The following is a 15,604-nucleotide window of genomic DNA, read 5'->3' as shown; positions in this document are numbered from 1 at the left end:
GTTTTGAAAATCGGCCTCTTCCGACATCACAACTGATCAATACCAGTGGACTGTCGCAAACGTTGCACATCTCTATCAGTCAAATCCAGGAGGACACGACCACTTACGGCGTCGGAGGCAGATTTGAAACTTAGTATTTCTCCTTAAATATAGTAAGCATAATTGGGGCAAAAGGAGTCACTCATTTTGGCAAAAGAAACGCTGCAGATCAACTGCATAAGCCAGTGCCTTTACATTCCATGATCAACGTCTGCCCAAGTCAGCAGTTCTGTCCTAGGCATATGACGCTCAATACAAGATGAAACTTAAAATACAACTGCATTTATGCTATGAGGCCAACGATATTAAAACTGATTTTTTGTACACGTCTATGGTGTTAATTTGGGCCTTCTTGAGGACCCGACATGTCCCAATGCGTTATGTGCACACAAATCCAAGTTCTCTCTACACAAACTAACTACAGCATGTACAAAATAAAGGCTTCAAACACAATTTAGTCTCATTTACATTTTTTATTAAATCTGTCATCGGGTGATTCTAGACGGACTCCTGGATGGGAGGCTCGTAGCCATCAGCCCTCTCCACCTTGGCCCCAGTGTCGTCTCCAGATGCCTTGACTGTAGTGCCACCACCGCCCTCTCCGTGAAGCTCCATGAGTTTTCCCACTGCAAGAACAGAACATGGTTTGGTCAAACACATTGCACCAACAAAATAAGAGGCAAGCAGCGAGCGCACACAGACACAATTCCACTAGTGACTGAAGGAATTAGGGGTAGTAGCAGTCAAACATACAAGCAGATACGCTTCTAATTAAACCCGACAATGCCGTGTTAGATGTAATAAATGTGATTGAAAAGGAGGCACATTCAGTAATCAAAGAACTTCCATCCGGGACCAAAACTAATATCGGGTTCCCAATAGTATTCCAGCGATCTACATCACTTACACTCAAACTTTGGCTTCTTGAGCATTTTGACCTTCCTGACGTAAACGTCGTGCAGGGGATAGATGGACTGGCATGCCTTCTCAATGTCCTTGCCAACACTGTCTGGGATCCTGGAAGCAACCAAAAGCACACAAAGTCAATTATCTTCCGTTGGGAGCATACATCAGTTTAGTTCTCAAATATTTATGTCAGTTATTAGAATATAATTGAAAATGGCAAGGCAGCAGACCATCATTTTTTAAATTGCATTAAACAGGCTGACAATTTCCTTAGCCCAAATTGAAGTCTCATAATGCCTTATTTGCGCAATGAGCAGCAGAGATTTTATAACCTAAAGGACAATGAATTGCATTTTTGAATTAATAACCACGTGGGTCAAGCATGGTTCCTTGATGACAGTTCTGCCAATGGTCCAAAATAAAAAAGACTAGCACGTATTCTATTCGGACAAGGCAATAAGCAGTCCACTTTAACACCGTTAAACCATGTTGCTACGCATTATTATACATTACATACAGCCATCTCAAAGAGGGGAAACTAGGGTTCTTTGCTTACAGCTTGTTTACGACTTCCTTCAGGTCGTTGGTCTGGACCTCACGACTCATGATCTCCATCATCTTCTTACGGATCTGACGGACCTGTTGGTGCTGGGCGTATGAGGTCTTCCTGATCTGGTTGGTGCGCTTCTTGGTGAAGCCAACACAGAACAGACGCAGAATGTAGCCATCGGTGGTCTTCACGTCCACATGGGCCTCGATCATGGTCTGTGGGAGATTTACAAGTTGTTTAACAATCTATAGCCGTTGATTTGGTTACTTTCCCATTTCAGTTGCTGAAATTATTTTATAGTGCAATGCAACCAGAAGGTATCAGTTTGGACTGTTGCCTTCAGAGGGAATATGATATTGACAAATTAATGTGCAAAACACAATTGAGCCAAACAAAAAGTTCCATGTGGAAATACTACGAAGAATTTCTTACAACCAAATACATATAAACGGTATTTACCTGCCATTTCTTGACCATGGAGCACATCTTGTCTCTGGTGAGGTCCATACCATGGAAGTTAGTCAGGCAGTTCTTACCCTGGACATCCTCTGTGATGAGCTTAAACTTGCGGAAAGCAACCTCATCGTTCTGCAGATCAGCGAGGCTCACTTCGAACACACGACCCTTCAGACCATCAGAGGCGATACCTACATGAAAAGTGATGGTTCGATTGGGCATATTAGTCAATATATTCTAGTTACCATGTTCCATATCATATGCATATTTTGTACCTATACTACATGGTTAAATCTGAATACTTACGGGTTCCCTGCGTCCTGGTGACCAAGGTCTTGCCAAGATTGCGGATGTTGAACATGGCTGGTGCCTTGACATCATACCAGTCCTTCTTGGAGAAAGGGTCAACACTGATGGGGGAAATTAGTCGGTCATTAGCAAGCCAAACAAGCATGCAGTTACAGGGTGGCATGACAGTTCAGTTTAGCAACGGTTGACGCAATGTTATCGACGAAAATAAGGATAACTGGTTGACTCAATATTTTAAGGGTGCGTAACACTATTTACTCCTATTGGCGAATTAAATAATAAGTGCTCAATACCTTTCGACATAGCTAACAGAGCTAGCCTACAATAGGTTCCAGTGCCATATTGCTAACGCTAGCAAAACGCTAGTCCTTTGAGGCGTTACCATTTACATGATATACTAAAAAACCCGTGTACGGAGAAATATTTTCTGACAGCATGGGATATTAGATATGCAAGCTCTGACTCATGAATGAAATTGTCACAATTAAACGAATGCATTTAAATATGTTTTGTGGCTAGGCATTGGGGAGGTCGCCGAGTAGCTTAGCACTGGTCGGCCGCATCCACCTATTATCGCAGTCATCCTTCACATTTTATTTACTAAATAGACAGCATCCAATACATAGGATAGTACTGCATGATTATAAACTAGAATTACTCTACTTACATCTTCTTTTTGGCACCTTTCTTGCCGCCTTTGGTCAGCCTCTTATTCTTGCCGACTGCCATGTTGGCTATAGAGAGTGAAAGAGGAAGACGAACGTATTACCGCGAGACTTAAAGGCATTCTAGTCACGGGATTTGCTTCATCTCGCGAGTAAAATGCCAAACGCAAAACATATTGGCGTCCTCTACTGGTAACACCGGGAAATGCTTTTAAATCTTGCTAGACTGAAACATTGAAACAAAATAAATAAGTAGTATAATAAGTAGAAAGTAATTAGATAAATTCTGCATATCGTATTGATATGCCATGTACAAGGCCATGCAAAAAGTATCAAGGTGAAAAGATTGAAACAAACCTACAAAATAAATGTGGTCAAACTATATCTAAGACGTCCTATACATAGGCTACTGAATATATAACAATGTATATCTTACAAATCAGGACATAAACAATTATTTATAGGACTAGTAGTAACTCATTAGTAATGTTCATCGTTCTAAATCTGTAACTGTGTCCTTTGAACCTGACTTTCAGGTATGTTTGGGTGCGACCTGCTGTCATATCAATCTAAACTCGAACAAATGAAATATATCTTGGCAGTTGGTAGACTATAGGTCCTCTGAAAATACATTTTCTCAACATATCCGCCATTCATCCCCAAACTTTGAATATTTCCATGACAACACAATGTGTGTTTCAAACAAGTATTTGCGAAGAGATAGGCCTACTTAAATTAAAATCAGGTATTATAATGACCTTTAGGAAGTGCTCAGCATCGCTCCTATATAAATACTGTTCTTGTGGCCATATCCCAGCGGAGGTATCCCACTGAGATACAAATATTACATCACCTTTCAGAATAGACATTAAGGGACATAATGACAGGGAACTAAAGTCAATGCAAATAGAGAAATAATGCATCCAGTGTTTCATTTAATTTCATAGTGTCATCATGGACGAGATGCATGATAATTCCGATGATTAATGTAGATCCCCATTCAGTTATACATATTTGAAATGTCGAGTTATCATTGTTTCGTTGTTTTAATTCCAGGGCTACTATATGCATGGTAATTTAATTGGCCTATATATTGTATGGAATATATTGCTAATATGTCCTATAATAAAATAGGAATAACTAAGGGCTATTGCCAGGACATTATGCATCTATCTATATAGCACCCGTAAAATGTAGGCTAGATAATGTGCTTAGTTTCTTCATATTAGCGTTCTAAATGCTCTCATTCAGATATTATAATTAGCGATACACGTTTTCCTATCACATTAGTTGACTGACGCCCTTTTATTATTTGTAAGTGAACAGTCCCAGACGACAGCGAAGTGTTTTTGCGTGAGGAGGAGGAGAGCACCTGTGCTCCACACCTGAGCCATTCTACTGACCCAACTCCGACTGCGCATGCTCAACCCGTTGAAGGAGTATGCTGTCATGGCGGGGACGAGCTGAAGCTACGGTGCAGGCTAAATCAGGAAGAGCAGGCGTTGGGACTAGGTTAACTCCGACATTGAATTAAGTCGAGGAGTTCCTAAAGGGACCACGACTGGACCTATGTCCTTCGTCTATTCTGACCGGAGCTGTGGACGGATTTGACCCCGTTTCGGAGTTTTTTTTTTACTCTTGGCAGTTCGCTACCTGTCAAGTGTGGAGAGCCAGTGACAATAGCAAGTTACGCTCCTGTACGCTAGTACCCTGGACACTAAAGCCGCTTGACCGGGTCGCTTATACCTTGACAGTGAGGACAAAGTATGGGATTCTGCACTCCTTTTACTCTTGCTATCGTTTCCTCCAGCAGCGGGAATTTTCTTATTGCGTTTTAACTGCATCACTTCATCCTCGTATCAAGTTTCTGACGAGGCAGAGGAGTTGACAGATAACTACCACGTACTGTTGTCGTAGCCACATATCCTCCTCGGTCTTTCATCTGTATTCCTGGTAGTTCTTGTTAAAGTGATTTGGATGGAGAGGGAAGATAATATTAGTTGGTCTGTACCCTGTCAGTGGCTCATCCGGAAGACCAATAGATAAGTATATTTCTCCGGCGATATCCATTGCACCCCCCCCCCCCCCCCCTGTCCCCGTCCCCGTCCATTGTAAGTGAACAGGTGTTTTACCTGTGAGCCTACTGCCTTCCCTGAGAAATGGCTAGTGAAGAGACATTGAGTGTTTCCCAGACAAGTGATGGAAATGGGGAAACATCCAACGCGGTGGCGCTTAACCCCGGAATCCCCATCAGGGGAATACGGATGAAATTCGCTGTACTTGCTGGCCTGGTGGAAGTTGGCGAAGTTTCCAACCGAGACATTGTCGAGACCGTCTTCAACCTGGTAAGCTGATTATACGAGCTCAGAATAGGCCTTGCACACCTCACACACTTGCATATGTCCACCTCCCGCACCACGCTATTCTTGAACGATGATGGGCTAGAAGACTGCTCTGACACTGTTTTATAAAATGTGAATTATAAAGCATAAGATTGGCAATGGCATAGCGATAACCTAAGCTGTATTTATTAAACATGGAATTGTAGTATGTATTTGGATTTACGCTTTGCCCTGGCAATATATGGGACTGTGTATGAATGAACATTTGGAAAAATGTTTCGGGATAAGATTTAATAGGCTATCATAAGGTTGAAAATCACATTGTGTTGCTATTGGCTTATTGTCTGACACACTAACGGACACGATGGGCGCGTTTTAGGCCTACTACCATGTCTATGAAATGTGTTATTGCGCAGTGGCCGGTGAATGAATGAAAGTAACAAGGAAGTACACCTTGCCTGCAACGATAGTTCGACCGTTAAGGTGGGAGGAGGGACTGGAGGTGGAACCTGCAGAACTGCCCCGTCACTTTAGTCATGGCACAATGGAATCCACAGGGAGGGAAGCTCCACTTGGACTCCGTGGAATTGGCTGTCACAGAGACAACTGTCCCCACGGGGGCTCAATGGCCTTGTCGCAAAGATAAAAAACAAACAAACAAGCCTTAACCTCAAACCTGACCCGTCCACTCCCAATGTATCCTACAAGAAAGCGGTAATACCCTTTCAGCCATTAATGGATGTGTAAACAAAAGCTTTTCTCTGACTGTCATAGTGTAAACCAGTGGACAAAGGTGATTTGGGACACTTAAAAAGTATTGGGCACCAGTTAACAATAGAGAATAAGTAAAGTTATGATTCATGTTGAGCAAATCTTTTGAACGGCTTCACGAGGGAATCTTTAATTTTAGACCGAAATACTATTTTTACACCTTTTTCATCGTCTTATCACAAGAAACCGTTCCATGGTATTAACTTCCTTGAACTTATGGCGTTTGCTCATTGAACTCTTCCCGGAACAAGTGATGGTTGTTCCAAATCCACACTTTCAAATATTTTAATGCAAAATATAAGTCTGTTCTTTGACATCTAGCCGTTTGATTGTTTGCATGATAGCAGTTGGCCTACTTTGCAAATAAGTGAAGCAAAAAGTCTCGCACAACTCGTTGTTAACATTTCGTAAGCAATCTCCAGTCTAAGGGGTCGTCACTGAATAATGAATGTGTAAACCATTCACTTACAGTTCATAAGCCTTTTTACTCAATGTTATGTGGTATGGGCTGCGACAGGCCTTTGCCCGTCACAGTTGGCAAGGTGCAGTGAGGTGACACAGGAAATGGGTGATTTGAGACTGGAATGCCACATGGGTTCTGTCCTGATGCAAGGTCAGCCAGAAGGCAGCCATCTTCCTGGGGTCGTTTTTTTTTTCTGGAAACCAAATGTGGTGTATGTAGAATACACCCTCACACAATGTATTGTATGTAGGCCACTTCAAAACAAACCCTGAGTGTACGGTGTGTATATTGTTGCGTGTGTGATGTAAGATTGTCAGGAGGCAGGTTGGCAAAAATGATGGAATATATAAACCAGATTTCCATTGAGTTCCATTATGTTATGGCTATGTTCAGTTATTATAATTAGATATTCAGTGTTTCTGTGGATACCTATTGTTATTAATATATGCTATTAAGTGCGGCTTGCTTTATAGGATTTTGTATGCAACCTAATTCCCAATTTGGTATTTATCATGGACAAACATGTTTTTTAAGATAGTATTCCATCTCTCCTAAAATAGTCTCAGAGCAAGGCAAAATTGATGTGTGCAAAAAATGTGACAGATAAAACCCTAATAATTCATGTAGCGAAGGTGTATTTTTAGCTTCAAGGATAAAACCTACTTTTATTTAGTAATTATGCGACGTGGTTGTCTTTCTGTGTACTGTGACAACGTCTGATGTGGCAACGGCAAACTGTCTGATTCTGTGATCCCATGGGATCCGATGTCGGTCCAATACAACCATGCCCAATTTGTTAAGCATTTCCTGGGTTTTCTATGCTATATGACTTTGTCTTGACTATTAAGGCATTGTCTAATTTCAGTGAGTAGTTTTACATTAAGCCCTGCTCTTTAAAACTCAAACAAAAACAATGGCTGAATGGTGTTCTAAGCCTTCTTTCAGAGTGACATTATTTCCGCACAATACAAATGAGACAGTGTTCCAGTGTTGTCCTAGTCTGTCATGTATGGTCACCAGTGGTACAGTCACTGCTCGGTCACTTATAGGTCAGTGGGCTACGTAATAATAATGCTCTATTTGTTTGCCTTCTCTGTGTTGGTTTAAGTTTTTGTAAGTAGTGAACATTCATTGTGCCGTCTTGATTCAATTCCATAGTATCTATTAAATGTATTATTAAGCTCAGGATATTTGGTTAGTGCAGTCGTGTTTTATAACTGATTCACAAAATATATTTCACAAAACAAAAGGATCACCATGGTTTTTATGACAATAGTTCATTGTATGTTAATGGAATCAAACAGGTTATAGGTATTGTGTTTCCTGCTTTATGTGCCTTTTATTTATTTAGCTAACAGCTCATCAAATGGGGTAAACACATTTACAGTTACTTCACAGACTAGAGTACATAGAAGTCTCAACATTAAATTTAATGTTGGTTAGACCTATCGTGGTATGAGTAGAAATGTTTATTGTGGTTATTCAATCTTTTGGGCATCTCTGTGACCATGTTGATCCAGTCTTACCAGTTATCCTCATTAGTTGGTTTTCTCAATGGTTTTGCGTTCCTATTTATGAGACTAATGTTCTGCAATGTTATTTATTTTTTAAATACAGTGTTCTTTGGAAAATGACCAGATTTGAGAGGTGAAAGTTTAAATAAATTAAAAAAGTGTGGAAGGAAAACAACGAAAACTTGGCTTAAGGAATGGACTGAGGTAGTATGGTTCATTTTGAATGACTTGCATTACAAAGGCCGACATAATGAGGGAATTGCACTACCCAGTATTCATACTAGTCCTTAAAAAAACGAAATTTGTAAATCAATAATCGGATCAAATTCATGTAAAATGTTTATACCTTTTCTGGAGCAGGCGGGATAGCACCCTTAGATTCCCTAAGATGGAAAACTCAGCCAATACAACAAGGTGTGCAGTAATGAGAGGAACCGGACCAAAGCCCACCAGGCACCGTTAGGCTCCCTGGGGGCTCAGCCGGCCGGTAGACCGTGTCTCAGGCTTGCCATGGCTCCTTTCTGCTGGCCTGCCCTTGTCATGTAGGCAACATATGGGTGCAACATTCGGGAGGTTTCAAGATGATATTTCCTCTAACAAACTCTTTATTTATAATTGAAAGGCTAACTGCTGAAGGCGCATGGTGAGAGGCGTCTCTTGTTTCGGCTCTGTGCACTCGCCCTTAGGATGTTCCAGCACAACACTCAAAATAACCGTTTATCAAATGACAGCCTTGTCGCTACACCGGCCATTAAAACAGTAAGCATTACTTCATTTAGAATATCATCATCATGTTGTGCTGCCCGACCTGTAAATCTGCATGAGTCATCATAGCATAGTATTTGCTCAATAAGATAATGTTTTTCTGGTTGCACTGCGAAGCATTCGATTTTTTTGTTTTGTTTCTGTTGTAGTGGCTTAGAGGCACCTGGCTTATCTCTCAGTCAGGTTGTTTATCAAGGAGAATTTAAGAATGACAGATCGATTAGAGAGAGACTGAATATTCACTGCTGTACTCGAGCCTCATATCTCATATACTGCAGGCCACCTATGAGAGTACTTTCTCCAAACCTCATTCTTAACTTTCACCATCTCTCAGAACCCCCTAAGGCCTAAAAAAAAAAAAAGTTTGGTTCCTGTTGGTTGTCAGTTGAGGTCATGGGTAGGTAGGGAATTTATTTTATTTTTTTATTTTATTTTTTCCAGCGGCAGCGAATGATAGGTAGGTTGTTTTCATTTAAAAACGAGAAAATTCGCTCATCCTTGTACAGAATGAAGAGGTGCTGTACCAAAACGTAATTATAGAGGTATTGTACCAAAACGTAAGTATATAAAAAAACATTTTTTTTTTTTTTTATAAAACTCATAAAATAATTTGGGTCGCACATAAATTGACAGGGTCGGTCGGAAACCGGAACCAAACAAATTTTTTTTTTAGGCCTAAGGTCAACAACCCTAATGTTCTTATTTCTGGCCATGATTCCCAGTCGGGATTCAGCTCGGTAGCTCCAATCTGCAATTACTTGCTGGAGGGAAGTCGCTACCCGCTGATAGAGATCCATTGTGCAGAAATGTGAAGATAAAATGGCTTTGTGAATATGCCGTTTGTAATGCTATAGATAGTCATGCTAATTGCGTCAATGCCTGCTTGATTGTGAGTCCCAACAATGGCTTGTTGTTGTTTTTTTAATTGGATTACTTCATGATGTCCTAGCCACAATATCCAAGATCATTTAACTTTTTTTATTAATGTCATGAGCGAAAACAAGGTTTGGATTATTTGCTGAATCTCTATATTTGGATGTCATGAATTGCTCCAAATGAGTAATGAAGTGGACACACATTTCCTTGTGTTTGTAATGAAATTAGTTATGACCTGTTATTAACTGCACACCATGTTTCACTAGAGGCAGGAGAAATTGTATCATGTCTGCAACCGATCTGCAACCTTACTGCACCACCTGCCGCCTCCAGTATAACATGTTAACTCCTATTCCCTCTCCACCGTCGGCTGGATGTTGGGAGGGTTTGCAAAGGGAAACCATTGTTTCTGCTGATTAGACTTTGGTGTTGCTGAGACTGCTTATGTGTACTGCTCGGTACAGTCTATCTAAGCATGCAGGAGGCCTTTGTATTTTGCTTTATTTATGGCACTCTCTTTCCAATGCAAAATGCTACAGTTTACACTTCTAAACCTCTTTTTATCGCACGACTTTCCCCTTGGAAGCCCTAGACAATGAAAGATGTGGAATGCGATCTGGTGTTGTAACATACTTGGGAAACCTATGATGGAATGGTACATATCCAAAGGAACCGTACATTCAAAGGAATTTATTTCAATAAGTGGTCCTCTGATATGTTGGCCATATTTAAATTGGATCCAATCAGGGTGTGTGTGTGTGTGTGTGTGTGTGTGTGTGTGTGTGTGTGTGTGTGTGTGTGTGTGTGTGTGTGTGTGTGTGTGTGTGTGTGTGTGTGTGTGTGTGTGTGTGTGTGTGTGTGTGTGAGAGATTAGTCTAATGCTGTTAATGGCCATGGCCTAATAGAATCCAGTGATTGATGGTTCTGATATTTCCTTACCCTTGACCTATTTTTTTATCCTGCAATTTTTGTCCCTTCAACATTTGACACAATGGCCAAGTCCACAGGGAAGATGGGGAGGATATGCTTGAAATATTAGGAATAGCTCAGGAATGAATAGCACAATGTGAAATGCATTTCAAATATACAGTCAGGTCCATAAATATTGGGACATTGACAAAATTCTAATCTTTTTGGCTCTATACACCACCACAATGGATTTGAAATGAAACAAACAAGATGTGCTTTAACTACAGACTGTCAGCTTGAATTTGAGGGTATTTACATCCAAATCACGTGAACGGTGTAGGAATAACAACGGTTTGTATATGTGCCTCCCAATTTTTAAGGGACCAAAAGTAATGGGACAATTGGCTGCTCAGCTGTTCCATGGCCAGGTGTATGTTATTCCCTCATAATCCCATTTTCAAGGAGCAGATAAAAGTTCTGGAGTTAATTACAAGTGTGCTATTTGCATTTGCAGAATCTGTTGCTGTCAACTCTCAACATGAGATCCAAAGAGCAGCTGTCACTATCAGTGAAGCAAGCCATCATTAGGCTGAGAAATCCAAACAAACCCATCAGAGAGATAGCAAAAACATTAGGTGTGGCCAAATCAACTGTAACACCCTTCACAACAGTTGGCCAGATCAAGAACACTCTCCAGGTGGTAGGTGTATGTGTGTCATAGTCAAGAATCAAGAGAAGACTTCACCAGAGTGAATACAGAGGGTTCACCACAATATGTTAACCATTGGTGAGCCTCAAAAACAGGAAGGCCAGATTAGAGTTTGCCAGACAACATCTAAAAAATATTTCACAGTTCTGGAACAACATCCTATAGACAGAGGAGACAAAGATCAACTTGTACCAGAGTGATGAGAAGAGAATGGAGGAGGAGAGGAACCGCTCATGATCCAAAGCATACCACCTCATCATTGAAGCATGGTGGTGGTAGTGTCATGGGGTGGGCATGTATGGCTGTAAATGGAACTGATTCCCTTGTATTTATTGATGATGTGACTGCTGACAAAAGCAGCAGGATGAATTCTGAAGTGTTTCGGGCAATATTATCTGCTCATATTCAGCCAAGTGCTTCAGAACTCATTGGATGGCACTTCACAGTGCAGATGGACACTGACCCGATGCATACTGCAAATGAGTTTTTTAAGGCAAAGAAGAGGAATGATATGCAATGGCCAAGTCAATCACCTGACCTGAATCTGATTGAGCATGCATTTCACTTGCTGAAGACAGAACTGTAGGGAAATGCCCCAAGAACAAGCAGAAACTGAAGCCAGTTGCAGTAGAGGCCTGGCAGAGCATCACCAGGGATGAAACCCAGCGTCTGGTGATGTCCATGCGTTCCAGACTTCAGGCTGTAATTGACTGCAAAGGATTTGCAACCAAGCATTAAAAAGTAAAAGTTTGATTTATGATTGTTAATTCGTCCCATTACTTTTGGTCCCTTAAAAAGTGGGAGGCACATATACAAACTGTTGTAACTCCTACACCGTTCACCTGATTTGGATGTAATTACCCTCAAATTAAAGCTGAAAGTCTGCAGTTAAAGCACATCTTGTTCGTTTCATTTCAAATCCACTGTAGTGGTGTATAGAGCTAAAAATATTAGAATTGTGTCAATGTCCCAATATTTATGGACCTGACTGTATACGTCAGCCCATATTATGAAACGTAATGGGAAAGGATGAGACCTATTTACTATCGAAAGTTGCAATATATTGCTATATTCTATTCTTAATATTTCATGACTTTCAGCCTTGTACATTACCAAATCATTCATACAAATTGTTGTATTTGCATCATACTACTAAATTATAGAGCTTTAAAAACCTTTTATCCCAAGTGACTTCATTATTAGGCATAGAGCCATGAAAGCATGTAGGGCAAACTACAAAAACAAATTGCTGGGTCTGCAAGTTTACAAATAACACCCAGATCAGAGTAAGGAATAGCTTTTTGGTTTGGACTGCAATAGGTGGGTTGTGAGACATAGGTTTTGATGAGCGATGCATTGTGCGTGGGGAGTTAGCTGTAGCGTGGTTTGCAAGGTTTGGTTGGTTGGAAAACAGACCCAGCCTGGAAGGCTTTGCAGAAGTCTAGCTGAGAGACGGCCACGACCTGGCAAATAAGCTGAGCCTTGTGCTGTACCACTGTGCAAGTTTTCTGACAGGAACCACCACATCTTCCAGATGTTTTACAGAGATCAGAGGACGGTTGAAACAAGGCCAGAAAACCATAGCTGATTGTCAATCATGACCCCAATATTTCTTGCAGGACGCCTCAACCCACAGTCCTTCTGATAACAAGTTGGGAAAGAGTGAACAAGGTGGTTCATGGTATCAAAGGCCACGATAATGGGTCAAGCATGATGGTGACTGATGACCAGCAGCTCTTGCCAACCTTGCCAAGGCTTCCACAACAGTCAGTCTCGATGGTGTATCCACTATTGAAGCCATGCTGATTGCGATCCATACGTTTATTCAAATCTTACGAAAGCTGACTGTTTCTAACCTTGATTGATTTTCTTTGCTTTTACTTCCATTGTGCCAATTCTCAAATGAACACTTTCAAAATGTTTTTCAATGGCCTCCATATACAGAGGTAGAATGATAAATGATCAATATAGTATTCTCTGTGTATCCTACGTGTTAGCTCATGTGCTTACATTTGTATATCCAGTATATTAACATTATTTCGTTTTTATAATGTTGAAAAACAAAACAAAACCCCCCAAACCACTCTAAATGTTCGGTCAGTGATTCAGTCATCTGTAAACAGACCCAAATGTCTACCTTGTCCTTTAATTCAGTGTATCCGAGCCAGTGGACATTTAGATTTAAGAAAATAAGTGGCCATTGTGTGTAGGTTTGGGGGGACTCCTGTTACAGATGGACAAGTGAAAGACTTCAAGGGGACAGATCAGGTGGGGGTTGGGGATTCTTTGCTACTGTGTTATGTGTTACTGAGGCATGTGAGAGGGAAGCAGAAGACCATAGATCATCCCGGATGACCATGCATCCCTAGTATAATCATGCTTCACTACCTGTTTCAGAGTTTTGAAAAGTATAGAGAGTCATCCTACTAGTGATGCGCATAACAATGCCCCTTCCTCTGCATCGAGGTGTCCATGTCATGAATATTCCAACGTGACCTTTTGTCATCCTTCACTGGTTCCGCCTTTCCTGTTTGCCGCTCTCCACTGACTGCCGGAAATGCCAAGGGAGGTGTTTCAAAATGGCGCGCTTCGCTAACAAATGAGAAAAATCCAATGAGCCGGGTCACCAAGAGGTTTCAGAAGTAGTGCATTGGTGATCATAATAGCAGACCTGTGTGTGGGTTATTTTGGATGTGTGTGTGTTGTAGATCTGTACTTTCCCACTCATCAGCAACTCTTCTGAACAATGGATCACTTCTCTGACCCAACTTCTATTTTTAGCCGAAAGCCTTCCTTTCCTATCTCAACTGCTCATCAACGCGCACTAATGTGTTGTGCACCAACCCGCTCGGAGGGTTTTCTGTGTGGAAAAACAAACAATGTCTGCTTTCCTGTTCTGTTTCAAGATTACACTGCCTTCCCTCCCAAACCCCCCTAGTGAATTGTCTTCACATGGCATATAGTAACGGAGAGGACGTTTTTCTTATCCTGGATACCATAAAGATTTCCAAAACTAATCAGAGAGATGTTCATTCCTTCATATCAAACTGTGAAAAATGCCTAATCATGCATGTTTTATTCAAGAAGCAGTGCATCCCAGAAAACTAGGATATGCTACTAAACTCTTGACTCCACTATCTGATGGGTTCATTTCCCCAACCATGCCTTTGTTTTTTCTTTACTTTTCCTTATTCTTCCTCATTCATTATCCTTCCACATTCATTCTGAATAATTATATGGAGTTTACTTCCTTTCAAGGGGATTATGACACTAATGAATTGAATGGAACATTAAACATTGATTCACCATGAAATGTCACATTTGCTAGTCATTTCAGTATACATTTGTGGAGTTTCAAAAAAGAATGAGATTATATTTTCCATCTAATAGACATTTACATACAATTGTATATACTATTTTGTTATTTTTTACAAAGCAACAATGAGTTCAGATACGTGTCAGTAAGTATTAGCTGAGAGATGGGTATCTTGCTCAAGGAAACCTACAGGAAGTTTATGGACAGGGGAGATGAACACAGGGAGGGTTTTGTTGAAGGCTTGTTGCTAATTTGCTCAGTTGTCTCTCTGTCTGACCAAGCCTATTAATGAGTGCAATGAGTTGCAGCATAGGTAAGGCATTAAGAGGGTTCTGACCTCTAAAGCTCAGTGGGGGTTATTTTTGGGCATCTGTTCTGCATCTATTCAAATTATCCATTTTCTTTTGCCAATAAATCTTTTCCTTTTTATGAATATCTCTCTCCCACCTCGGACCAATTCTCATTCTCTCAAAGTTATACATTTGAAAGCGGTGTCGTGAGCTTAGGTGTAAACAGCTATAACCATTGCGATGGGATATTTTGTAACAGTCCAGCCTGTAGTATACTATCTCATAAGGAAGTGATCGTATTGCAGGATGAAATATTTCCAGGCTGCAGTGTCCTTGTCCCTTTTTAGTAGATAATTAAGACATAAATTGCCACCATCTCTGTACCCATTTGTGGAGCTGACCCTATGCTTGAACGTTTGTAAGAGGGGCAGCCCCCCAGAAAAGCCTTGTTAAGCCTGTCCATAGTCGAGTTTGCTTACTACGTTAACAGTAATTACATCCACCTTGGTCAAACGGTAAGACAACGTGGGAGTTAGAAATTTTGAATAAACGTATTATAACTAATTTACTTATTATGAACCCTCGCCCTGTATAAACAACAGCTCCGCCCCCATACACTTTACAACAGACACCCCCTTTAGCCATAGTATCAACACGCAACACATGCCTTCCCGCTCCATTAGCTGCACCTCCTCCCCCCACATAACCCTACAAGCAACACATG

The 15,604-nt window shown here is 40.9% G+C and overlaps 2 protein-coding genes across 6 annotated transcripts in view; one reads left to right on the top strand and one right to left on the bottom strand.

The window, feature by feature from the left end:
• Positions 1 to 497: 497 nt before the first annotated feature.
• rps3a (ribosomal protein S3A) lies at positions 498 to 3,071 on the bottom strand. The gene is made up of 6 exons (XM_030351787.1): positions 2,928 to 3,071; positions 2,258 to 2,361; positions 1,955 to 2,142; positions 1,502 to 1,710; positions 947 to 1,056; positions 498 to 665 (listed from the first exon to the last, which is right to left on the bottom strand). The coding sequence occupies exons 1-6, from the start codon at positions 2,987 to 2,989 to the stop codon at positions 538 to 540; spliced, it is 801 nt and encodes a 266-aa protein (XP_030207647.1). The 5' UTR covers positions 2,990 to 3,071; the 3' UTR covers positions 498 to 537.
• A 1,273-nt stretch (positions 3,072 to 4,344) lies between these two features.
• Positions 4,345 to 15,604, top strand: part of lrba (LPS-responsive vesicle trafficking, beach and anchor containing) — a 186,454-nt gene continuing 175,194 nt past the window's right edge. For all 5 annotated transcript variants that reach the window (XM_030351779.1, XM_030351781.1, XM_030351778.1 and 2 more), the window contains exon 1: positions 4,345 to 5,270. In XM_030351779.1, the coding sequence (XP_030207639.1) occupies positions 5,085 to 5,270 (186 nt within the window). In that variant the 5' untranslated portion in view covers positions 4,345 to 5,084. The remainder of the gene's footprint in view (positions 5,271 to 15,604) is intronic.

This window comes from Gadus morhua, chromosome 3, assembly GCF_902167405.1.
Source record: "Gadus morhua chromosome 3, gadMor3.0, whole genome shotgun sequence".
Taxonomy (NCBI): domain Eukaryota; kingdom Metazoa; phylum Chordata; class Actinopteri; order Gadiformes; family Gadidae; genus Gadus; species Gadus morhua.
Note: the sequence above shows the minus strand (reverse complement) of the source record. Positions and strands in the feature narration are given on the sequence as shown.

Coding starts and splice junctions, on each gene's coding strand:
- rps3a (XM_030351787.1), bottom strand. CDS start 2,989: ATGGCAGTCGGCAAGAATAAGAGGCTGACCAAAGGCGGCAAGAAAGGT. Junction 2,143..2,257: donor CACCAGGACGCAGGGAACCC/GTAAGTATTCAG, acceptor CTTTTCATGTAG/GTATCGCCTCTGATGGTCTG. Junction 1,711..1,954: donor CCATGGTCAAGAAATGGCAG/GTAAATACCGTT, acceptor AATCTCCCACAG/ACCATGATCGAGGCCCATGT.